Source organism: Crocuta crocuta, unplaced genomic scaffold (assembly GCF_008692635.1).
Source record: "Crocuta crocuta isolate KB4526 unplaced genomic scaffold, BGI_CrCroc_1.0 scaffold515, whole genome shotgun sequence".
Lineage (NCBI taxonomy): Eukaryota > Metazoa > Chordata > Mammalia > Carnivora > Hyaenidae > Crocuta > Crocuta crocuta.
Window position 1 is genome coordinate 93,996 of NW_027528633.1, and position 12,119 is coordinate 106,114.

At 40.8% G+C, this 12,119-nt stretch overlaps 1 protein-coding gene across 2 annotated transcripts in view; it reads left to right on the top strand.

Moving 5' to 3' along the window:
• The window catches only part of DUSP22 (dual specificity phosphatase 22), a 67,867-nt gene that overhangs the window by 738 nt on the left and 55,010 nt on the right, over positions 1–12,119 (top strand). For both annotated transcript variants that reach the window (XM_077755176.1, XM_077755177.1), the window contains exon 2: positions 10,846–10,879. In XM_077755176.1, the coding sequence (XP_077611302.1) occupies positions 10,846–10,879 (34 nt within the window). The remainder of the gene's footprint in view (positions 1–10,845; positions 10,880–12,119) is intronic.

The following is a 12,119-nucleotide window of genomic DNA, read 5'->3' on the forward strand; positions in this document are numbered from 1 at the left end:
TTTCTCCCCTCCGCTCCACTCCCAAAGTCGGCTCTTGAAGCATCACCACCCACATTATTGTAAACTAGAGTAGATAGATGTCTTCTGTTATTTAATTTCCTGTTTCTCTCTTCTTCTTCTTCTTCTTCTTCTTCTTCTTCTTCTTCTTCTTCTTCTTCTTCTTCTTCTTCTTCTTCCTCCTCCTCCTCCTCCTCCTCCTCCTCCTCTTCTTCTCTTTCCTTCTTTCCTTTTTTTTTTTTTCCATGCGAACAAAGAAGTTGACAGAGACCTAAGTCCTGAGGTGTTACCGGGCAGGGGTGGGAGTTGTTGAGAAAACTGACTCAGATCTGATTTATCCTGGATTATATGGCTTCTGAAACAAGGGGAACCTGCTGGCTGGCTGCTTGTGCTGATTTTGCCTTAAGGAAAATCCGTTTCGGTCTCTTCTTTTCGTCTTTGTTTTGGCCCCACCCTCTACTCTCCAGTTTCCCCAGAACCCCCTCCCCAGGTTGTGGGATAGTCTGTGTCTTTGCTGACAGTGGAAGATAGCAGATTTTAGCCCTTGCAGTTGAGAGTTGCCTGGGGTTCATGTCACCCACAAGGTTAAGGATTTTGTGATCTGATACTGCTAATCTAAAGGAGAGACTTAAAAAACTTTTAAAAAGCCCTCACCAAAGAGAAGTACCTCTTCATAGGCCTTTAATGGTCTGCCTCCATTGTATTCCACAAACCCACATCTCCACACAGACTCAGCTTTCATATTTGGTGGATAACAGTGTCTTTCTTTTCTTTCCTTTTTTTTTTTTTTTCTTTGTGCACTGGGGTCAGCAGTGGTTTGGTTCTTTCAGCTAGAGTGTGAAGAGGGATGGGGAGTGTTAGAAGTCAAGGTTGGGAAGAAAAGTTCAGTCAGAGGTAATCCTGTGTATGCAGTTTTTTCAACTGCCTATTTCATATTTATTGTGTTCTGCAGACACAGTTTATGGAAGAACTACTGTGTGATTTAGGCCTGCATATCTGAGGCTTTTTGGTAACCAGAACTGTATTCCTCGTGTGTATGTGTTTTTTCTTGGGGATAGAGGAGGGGGGTGGACAGTGATCAAGATTGGAAACAGACTATTTCTCTCTTGGATAAATATTTGCATTATGTCCCCATTAGCACTGAAATCCATCAGCACCATGAGCCTTCTGCTTGTTAAATAAAAACAACAATAAAGGTGCTTCCATAAATTTGTGGGCTCTTTTTGCCTTCCCACTAATTGTAGTCATACCTTAGCTTTCCTTTAATTCCTTATAGTTTTTTTCCACTTATGTTCTTCACTCTCCACCTTCTTCAACATTTAATTAGTAGTATTTTAATATTATAACTCAAAGAACATACTTAATACCAATGATTGCCCAAGGGTTCAAGATTAATTTAAGGCTGTTCAGCTAAAACAGTCATATTCATGATTTTTAACTTTCAAAGAAAGTAATACATTTCTTTTTGTTGTTATATTAACCATGTCGTGTTGTAAATAAAGCCACTATATCTAATGTGCTGTGCTGTGGTAGTTGTGAGGGCAGAGGGAGAGTATAATGGTAAATGACACAAAGGTTCTTCATAGAACCATTGGTATAGACCAGCGATTGAACCAACTGATGTATTTGTCTCCATTGCTACAAGCGAGTTTCCCATGAAATCCAGGGATAGCTTCATTTCCACTAGGCAGGATGCTTTTGGAGGACACAGAGCACTGAGGAAAGAAGAGACAATCAGCTTGGGCAGCTGGGTTATGAATAAAGTAAATCAACCTTGACAGACAGTGGGGGGTTAAGACGTCAGAACCAGAGGGTCCTCACATCCTGCCTATAATGGTAGTGCTTTCTTCATCCCAAATTTAGGTCAGTAATTCAGGTTGATCAAGATAAAAACATGCACATGGAGAAGCATTTAGAGTGGATTTCTCTGACACACTGCTCGGTTAGAGAGACGGGATTTTTGTTTTTAATGGGTTATAATAGAACTCTAAATTAATAAGACAGGATAGGAATTTCCATTATAGGTCCTCACCCAAAAGAGTAAGGGATTCAGACCCTTGATAGAGCTTTGTGTCAACTGGGAGTTTTCAGAGACTCCACAGAAACATGACATTTTCATGCAACAGGCTGTTTAGTTTAACCCTAATCCCACTAGAGATGTTTAGTAGATTGATCTTTAGCAGCATAGTGAGGCAGTCTGCATTGTGGCTATGAACCAGACATCTGGCTTTGAGTCCAGGCTCTGCCACTTACCAGTTGAGTGACTTTGGGCAGATGATTTATCCCTTGTGTAACTCATCTGTAAAACAGGGATGAAAACAACAGCACTTGACTTCATGGAGTTATGGTGAAGATCAGATGAGTTACTCTGTATGGTAAAGTCTCAAAATAGGGCCTGACACATCAGAAACTCATTAGTGATTACAGTTTTGGCCAATTCAGAGGATCTGTTTGGGTATTGTTTTAGTTGCCTGCCTTTCTCTCCTTTTTATGAATATCAAACATGAAGGAAGAGAAAAGGTGGCTTTTCCTATTTTGCAATTAACTTGGAGCTCTGGGGAGCTTTATCAGGTTATTTTTCAGAGTCTTTAGAATTCACTTGGGATAAACTGCCATCCTAGCACAAAAGAAAGACTTCCACTACCTTCACAATCAATGGAAACTAGGTTCCAAACCTATCATTAGGAATTTAGTCATGTTACTTAATATCTCTGAGGGTCCATTTCCCAATCTGCATAAAGAGAAAAGACAAACCTCCCAGGGTTATAGTCAGGCTTAGATTTTATATGCTATAGGCACATGATAGGAGGCTCAAAACTAATAGATCACAAATGCTATGTCCTCTTTATGTCCTCACATCTTTAACTGGCCAGAATACAGAAGCCTCATTCCCTTATATTGCCTGTGTAATATGCTGTGTCCACCTGAGACATGACATTTACCACACAAGAGACAGGAATGTATTGATGATAACATCTTCCATGAGGACATGGAATGTAAATAAAAACTGCTATACTTGAAGCAGTCAGAAGAAAATCTACATTGTTTATTTCCTAAGTTTTCTTTTGCTCTGCTGTCAGCACAGAGCCCACTTGGATCCTCTGTCTCTCTGTCTCTCTCTCTCTGTCCCTCTCCCAGCTTGTATGCATGCACTCTCTCTCTCTCTCTCAAAATAAATAAATAATAAATATTAAAGAAAATAAAATGTGGCTAATTGCAAATGAGATGTGATTTAAGTTTAAAATACACACCAGACTTTAAAGAGTTAGTACCTAAATTGTAAACCATTTTATGAACAATTTTACATATTGGTTACAGAAATACATTTATGTGTTGGTTGTATATTATAAATATTCTAAATATATTTCAGTTAAATAAAGTATATTATTAAAATTGATTTCATCTGCTTTTTACTTTTTATGTAGCTACTAGAAGATTTTAAATAATATATGTGGCTCACACTGTATTTCCATTGGGCCACCACTGTGGTAAAAGACAGAGGGGCAGAGCTATCACAAAGCCTGATATGGGGTATCTCTACCACTCTACTGCTTCATGGGTATGATCTTGAACAAGTCACTTAATGTTTCTGAGCTTCAATTTCTTTACCTCCTTTGATTCATAGAGATGGTGGTTAGCTTATCTAGTCTCCTGATTTGCTTTAAAACAAATATGATGATACCTCCCCCAGTTACAACTGAAATTCTTGAGAGAAGCAAATGAGAATTCATTAGAAGACATTCCTGCAAACTGTAAAGTATAAATATGTACTGCTATCAGTATTCTTATATTTGTCCCATTAATAGTTATAATGATAACACTGATTTAGGAAGGCTCTGTTCTCCTAAAGATAAGGGAGTATAGTTGAGAATTTAGTTCAAGGGGAAAAGATCATAGACATGAATATGTCTCCCTAGGCATATGGCACGGTTCCTCAACTTCTACACTATTAACATTTGGACAGAGTCAATTTTTGTTGTGGGGGCTGTCTTATGCATTGCAGGAGGTTTAGCAACATTCCAGGCCTCTACCCGCTAGATGCCAGTTGTACCTTTCCCCAATGTGACAATCAAAAATGTCTTCAGGTATTCCCAAGTGTCTCCTGGAGGGCAAAATCTCCCCCATTGAGAGCCACTGGCCTAGGCTTCTCCACTCAGAGGAGGTGTGTGTGATCTAGAATTAGATTGTTATCAAAAGGTGTAATAGAGCCTTAAAAGTTAAGCTCTTTTTGTACAGTAAGGGTCTGGAAGGCTAGACACCCTTGTGCCATTAATGCTGCTGTTTCCATGTGACAGCATCTGACTTGGCCACCTTTATAATTTGTTTATCTGTCTATCCCCCTGCTTATAAAATTATATTATCGAACACCTGCTATTGTCAAGGCACTGTGCTAGAGTCTGTACTGGGAAGTGAATGTCAAAGACAAGAAGACCCTGCCACCCTGGCCCCGGCAGCTTTACAGAGGACTACCTGTGTAGTGAATATAGCATGTACACAGCTGTACAGATAAAAACTACTCTATGCTGGTAATCTCTGTCTTTGGTCCTCTGTACTACCTTCTGGATATTTTTTCTTTTCAACGTTAAATTTTTATTTTGTATTGAAGGAAAGATGCTTAAGTCAATGTTCTAAGTGCATACAAGAGTATTCTCAGTTTCATCCTTTTGTAAATGCCAACTGGTTAAGTCCATGGCCAAATGGCATTAAGAAAGTCTGTGAAATTTAACCCTTCAGAGAATCCACCAAAGCTCTCCCACTTTGAAACCCAGAAAGTTCTTTCTGACTTAGGAAGAATTAAGATTCTCCTACCCCCCACCACCTTGTACTGCTGCCTGATCGGGAATTTTATCTCTTAAATCTGTTCAGGTGGTGTTCTTAGACTCCAATGGTATCCTGAAGCACTAAGAGAAATGTTTAAAAAATAAACTCAAAAATATGTACTGCCTTAGAAGTAATAAATATTGTTCATAAGTGCTTTTTTGTGGCTAAGGATTTGGTTTTATGTATTTCTGTATGGCTAGTGTTACTATAGTGTAGGCGTGAATGATATTGATCAAGAGGAGCCATTAACCATGGAGAATCTTTAGCATAGTCTCAAAGTATTTTCTGCAGGAGTCTGCTTTCATTTTATATTTGCAGTCTTTTATCAGAAAACAAGAATCTTTTTTGACTAGGGTAGTGTAGACAGCATTTTCCATTGCAGTTCATGCTGTGCTCCATCACCGTTTATTATCTCTTCATGTGCCAGACTCTGTCATAGGCTTTTGAGACAGAGGAGGGAACACAACAGAGACCTTCTTCAAGGTCAGTCAAAAAAGCAAGCAAATAATAAAACAATTTTAAGTACTGATAAATAAATTGAAGAAAATGACAGAGGGGTGTGATGGAGGGCGTCAGAGAGTTTAATGGTCAGGAAAGACTTCCCTTAGGAGCTGTCATCTCATGGAAGACCTAAATGACAAGGAGCCACCCAGGTGAACAATGGGGGAAGACCATTCTCAGCAGAGGGAGAGAAAAATTATTTTCTAGGAGGCCCAAAGATGATTAGGATCAATCTGGTTCTTATTATTTTAGAGTCATAGAACATTCCCAAACTGTATATACACACTTCTTTCCTTGATCTCTGCTTTTCTTTCCTCCCAGTTGGTAATGATTTTCATGTCTCTGTGTTCTTGCTCCTGGCTTTAGCTCAGACTTCATGAATTAACTGACTAGTCAGCCACTTTGTCCCAGATGAACATTGTGCTCTTCCACGGTCTCCTCTACAAGCCATTTTTATGCTGGAAAATGATTGCATTTCATTGTTCTCTTTCTCTGTACTTAAGGATTACCAGCAACAATCATATCAGGGAAGTGGATGAGTCAAATGTTTTAAGTTTCAAGTTTGAATTATGAAGCTGACTGGAGTAAAATTTTAAATATTCATGGGGTTTTTATTCTTCTTGAAAACAAAAATATAATTTCTCTTTCTGCCAATGGCCAGTTCTGCAGCCTTCCTTTATCTTGTTTTGTAATTCTATATGGAAGAAACTACAGAAATGGATTGAGCTATTCACTTTCTGTTTCGAGCCCTTGAAACATTAGTTTACTCTCCTGGTCTTGAAAATGGAGTTAAAAGTTTACTGACTTATCTCTGTCACCTCTTTGCATATGTGGAATTTAAGAAACAAAACAGATGAACATGGAGGGGGATAGGAAGAGAGGCAGATCAGCAAACAGACTCTTAACTCTAGTGAACTAACTGAGGGTTGCTGGAGGGGAGGTGGGCAGGGGGATGGGTATTAAGGACAGCACTTATTGTGATGAGCACCAGGAGTTGTATGTAAGTGATGAATCACTAAATTCTATTCCTGAAACTAATATTACACTGTATGTTAACTGAAATTTAAGTAAAAACTTGAAAAATGGAATAAAAAGTTTAAATGCTTGCAAAAATGTGCATCTTAAATTATTTTTAGTAAGTTAGCTGTTTGATTTTAGTAACTTTAAGCCTTTGTCTGCCAGCTAAGCCTTGGCATCCCAAAGGCCTCCAACACTGGCCCCTATGCTACTGGTGTGGTCACCACAATCTCTGTGGAAACCTGTCCAGGACAGAAAGGTATAAAGCTTGATTTCTCAGGCTTTACTCACTATTGTTTTTCATCTCTCACCTTTTCTTGATTTGCCTCCTCCCACTCTATTCACGTTGTCTTTTTGTTCATTTATTCATGGAAGAAACATTTTCTTGAGTACCTACCAGTTAAGAGAGAATCGTTGAAGTTTAGAGAAAACATATTCACAAATATGATGCAGGCCACAGATAGAGGTCATCAACTAGATGTTCATGGGCTATATGTGTTTTATTTCTTCCTCACAATATTTAAGGTGTTGTTTTTTTTTTTTTTTTAATGTAGTTGATAGCAGTTGAAAATTGGGCTTTTTTCCTTAAAGCCTGGATGCTGGAATTGGGGGTTCTGCTCTGCATCTTTGTGTGGTCACCTCTTCAGCTATGGGGAAGTTTGGGTAAAGAGCAGGCATGAGGCTGTGGCTGAAGGCATAGCAACCTCAGTCTTTGAAGGTCTCTTTTGATGAAGTGCCAGATTTAGATTTCATGGTGATAGCTACTTGGAACCCTGAGAAGGTTTTAATCTGAAGAGTTTCATACTCAACTTTGTGCCTTGGAGGGAGGTTGAGGATTCCTTTGGAGGGATAAGTCCAGAGGTAGGGGGATCTTTAGGTGGCTGTTACCATAAGTTAAAGGGGAGGCGCTAGGAAGCTGAAAAAATGTACTAACCAGAAGTTTCAAGAGTAGCAAATAAATTGGGGGAGCTATTGAGGAGTAGAAGTAAATCTTAATGAGGTGCTAATAGAGTCCAGAGGAGGGAGGAATCTCCTGTCAGAGTGACCTCTAACTGATTGTGGGAGTGCCAATGGTGCTGCTATTTACAGGGTGGGTAGAACTTTGCTAGTCTGTGACTTGCCTAAAGGTCTGTGCAGCTCATTTCCATTTATGCATTTTGTCTGGATTGAAAGGCCTACATCAGGGGCTGTGATTGTAAGCAACAAAGACACATGTGGTTGCTTTGGGTATAATAGGTAGGATGGCCAGGAAGACCGGAGAACCAAATTGAGGCTACCCTACCAGAAGCAGATCCTAAAACTTGTCTGGGGAGAGCATTTCTGAGGCTACTCCAACATACTGCTGCTGCTATTGTTGGGCTCCAGATGCGGTACCAGCCTTGTTGCCCCTGTTGTAGGAGAGAATGCCCTGGATTATCTCTGGTTTCCAGTCTGGAGCAGCTGTGGAGACCTCTTGCACTTAGCTCACATTTCCATGTCATAGCAGCAAAGGCAAATACAAGCAGATATCTGGTATTTGCAGTTTCTGTAGTAAAAGCTAGGCTGTGCTTCCCACCACTCTAAAGTGTGGGTGGTGGTGGGGGGGTGGATTCCTCAAACATAAGAAAGGGCTTCCATGGCTAAGAAACCAATAAAATAAAATAATCGTCCATTACAGTGTTTATAGTTTTTTACTATAGCCAAAGGGAATGAGGGACCCGAAATAGGGACTATTTCTCCGTTTAAAGAGAATATTGAGAGCAAAGAAATGTGATATTGCGGGGTAGGACCAGTAAGGCATAATAGGAAAATGGGGGTTACTTGACTTGGCTACATATTACTGAGAAATAGGGAAAATCCTTCAGGGGTAAGTTGGAACCATCCTGTGGAAGCCAAGTTGAAATTTTCAGTTTAAATTCAGTTTTGGCTTTCTTTTTCTAGAAAAGAAATGTTTTGCTACTAAACGTTATCTAGAAAATGACCCAGTGAGAATATGACATTTAAAAATTAATTTGATGGGACAGAGAAGTTAGTTCAATGGATACTGCTCTAGCCTATTTATGAACTGAGGCTCTGGTCTGGGGTGGGGTCTTTGGGCCAAGGAGCCAAGACTCTTCTGGGACTTTGTAAGTCACTGGGGAGAGAGAGAGGCACTAAGGAAGGGAAAGGGAGGTACTGTAGTGGGAATAGCCTCTAGGTTTTCACTCTTGGTGACTTGGAAAAGGTGACACCATCAAGAGACTTGAATTGATCATGTGGGCAGGAAGATAATGTTCAGTTTTAGATAGGCTTGCAGGGGGAGTGGAAACCAGACTGGAGCTGGCTTCAAAGGGACAGATTTAGGAATCATAACACGGGGGCACTTGGGTGACCCAGTCGGTTAAGCATCCGACTCTTGATTTTGGCTGGCTCAGGGCATGATCTTGCAGTTTGTGGTTTCAATCCCCACATTGGGTTCTGCGCTGACAGTGCAGAGCCAGCTTGGGATTCTTTCTTTGCCTCTCTCTTTCTCTCTGCACTCTTCTACTTGTGCTCTCTTTCTCAAAATAAATAAACTAAAAAAAAAAAAAAAGCAATCATAAAACCATGGCTCTTAGAGCAAGGAAGAGAGGTGATCTCATGTCCTTGCTTTATTTTATTTAAAAAAAAATATGAAATGTATTAGTTTATTTTAGTAGAGAAAATAGTAGAAGTACAGAAAAAAAAGAAAAAGAAAAACTGGGCCATAATCTTTTACCCAAATAACCCCTCTTGACTTGAAAAGAAAAAAAGTAGGGGCACTGGGTGGTTCAGTCAGTTAAGTGTCCAACTCTTGATTTCGGCTCAGGTCATGATCTCATGGTTCATGGGATGGAGACCCATGCTTGGGATTCTCTATCTCCCCCTCTCTCTGATCCTCCTCTACACATGTGCACATGTGCTCTCATTCTCTCTAAAAATAAACTTAAAAAAAGAAAAGTAAATTGAAATTATTCTTTCATGCAGTTAGACCATCCAAACCATATAGAAAAGTGCAAACAGAAATACAAGTATCCCTATTTGGTAGCTATGTTCTATGGTTCCTCAGCTTGGCAACTTCTCTACCCCAGCACAGAAGCTAACCCTAGACCTGTATTGTTGTGTTCCAGCAGGCTGCCTTGACAGTGCCACAGTACCTTCCCCCTGCAGTGACTTGCACAGATGCCATCAATTTTTAGCAAGGCAGCTGGTTGTCAGGAAAATGCTCAAAGAAGCCTATGCATGTGAAGAATGTTACTACATGCTGCTTTCAGCTTTCTTGATGGGAGTGGATAAAAATAGGGAGTGTGAAGCAAATGGGGCTGAGTAGGGTATGGGGTGGTAGTAGTACTGACAGGAGAGTGTCACCAGGGCACCAAGGGTCTGCAGTGGCCAGTATTCTGTATGCACTTGAAAATCATGTCAGCATCCAAAAGCAGTGTCTATATTTGGATTTCAACCTCTTCATACAAAGTAATTCCAGACAAGAATTAGCTTTGTATTTTACAAAGTGGGGATTTGCATGTGAAAATCCCTGTCCCTGGTTCATATCTCAGATTTACTGAATTATTCTATATGGAGGCTGGGGCTAGGGCTTATTCATAAATCTGAATTTTTAACAGCTTCTGTTGATTCTGATGGATTGTCTTGTTTGAGAACCACTGCCTTAGGAGAAGTAGACATTTTGGAGCAAATGTAGGTTCTTATTAATGTGTACATTTGAACAGTTGATTCATACATTTAGTAATTCTTTGTTGAATAGAAACCATTGACCGAGCCCTGGGTCAGGAGCTGGATATATAGCAGCGAGTGAGAGGATGTTTGCTGTCCAAATAGCTTTTTAGCCTAGCAGAGGAGACAGACCTTCACCTAACAATACCCCTGTGACATCATCACTACAAGAGAAGTACTGAGGAAGGACTATGGGTGCTGAAACTGGGGCCTATGCCAGACTCTGGGCTCAGGACAGGCCTCCCCAGGGTATGAATCAGCGCTGAGACCTGAAGGATGAAGAGAGTAGGAGTATAGCTTCTAGATTTGGAAAGAGCATGCACCAAGACCTCAGCAAAGGGAGGTTTGCTGGAACTATGCAGGGGATGTTTACGGTGTTATGAGAAAAGGAAGAGTAGAGGGGGAAGGGTAGGGAGGAGTGGTAGAGGGCTGGGGGCCCTTGGGTTTGAGGCTGGACTCTCAGAATGCCAAGGAGCACTGAAGGGCTTAAGTGAGCAAAAACACATGGCTATCTGTGAGGATCTGTACTGCGATTCTGGTCTTTAAAGTCCCATGAGCTGATGAGCACCAACATGTGGGCAGTCATAAGCTATTTGTGAATGCTTCCTAGTGACTGTGGGCAGGGCCAGAGCCCTGGAAACAAGGATACAGGGTCATTTGTGCTGTCCATCTAGGAAGGTGCCGGGAAGTGGATATGGCAGGCAACAGGCCTGGGCTGTGCTCCCATTGCTATGGTGAGGGCCCAGCCTCTGTGTACTTCAAGTCTGTAACACTCACATTTGATCTATGTCTCCCCCCTAGATCCTGCCTGGCCTATACATCGGCAACTTCAAAGGTGAGTTATCTTTTCTTATTGTGATAACATATGCATAATATAAAATGTGCCATTTATGCCATTAAAATTTTTTAAAATATTTTATTTATTTCTTTTTTTTTTCTTTCTTTTTTTTTTTTTAATGTTTTATTTATTTCTAGGAGAGAGAGACAGAGACAGCATGAGCAGGGGAGGGTCAGAGAGAGAGGGAGTCACAGATTGAAACAGGCTCCAGGCTCTGAGCCGGCAGTCAGCACAGAGCCCGACGCGGGGCTCGAACCCACGAACCGCGAGATCATGACCTAAGCGAAAGTCGGACGCTTAACCGACTAAGCCACCCAGGCGCCCCATTTTATTTATTTCTGAGAGAGAGAGAGAGAGAGACGCATGAGCAGGGGAGGGTCAGAGAGAGAGGGAGATACAGAATCTGAAGCAGGCTCCAGGCTCTGAGCTAGCTGTCAGCACAGAGCCCAACGTGGAGCTCGAGCCCAAAAACTGTGAGATCATGACCTGAGCCGAAGTCGGATGCTTCACCAACTGAGCCACCCAGGTGCCCCATTTATACCATTTTTAAGTGTAGACTTCAGGTGGCATTAAATACATTCACATTGCTCCGCAACCAACCATCTCCAGAACTCTTTTCATCTTCCCAAACTGAAACTCTGTGCCCATTAAGCACTATTTTTCCTGCCCTCAACCCCTAGAAAACCATTCTACTTTCTGTCTATGTGAATTCGACTGCGTTAGGTACCTCAGTGAGTGGAGTCTTGCATGCAGTGTTTGTCCTTTTCTGTCTGGCTTATTTCACTGATCATAATGTTGATTCATGCGGTAATATGTGTCAGAATTTTTTTCCTCTTTAAGGCTATATATATATATATATATATATATATACACACACACATACATATATGTGTGTGTATATATGGTACATACATATGTGTGTGTGTATATATATGTATGTATGTATGTGTATATATATTGTTTTACTTTTCATCTGTTGATGGACATTTTGGGCTGCTTTCACCAAAGGTGAGTTTATTTCCTAAAAGATCAACTTGAGTCTTCTCAAGCATGATTGAGTCCAGGTGTCGACTCAGTTTATACAAAATGTGATCTGGACATAGCCACCACTTTTGTTCAGGGTCCTTGCTGGGCCCTCATACTTGTGCTCAACCCCTTAACCAATGACTGATAGAGTGGTATGGGGCCACATAGGTTCCAACTTACCTCTGATCTTCATTTTAATTCTGCATGCTTG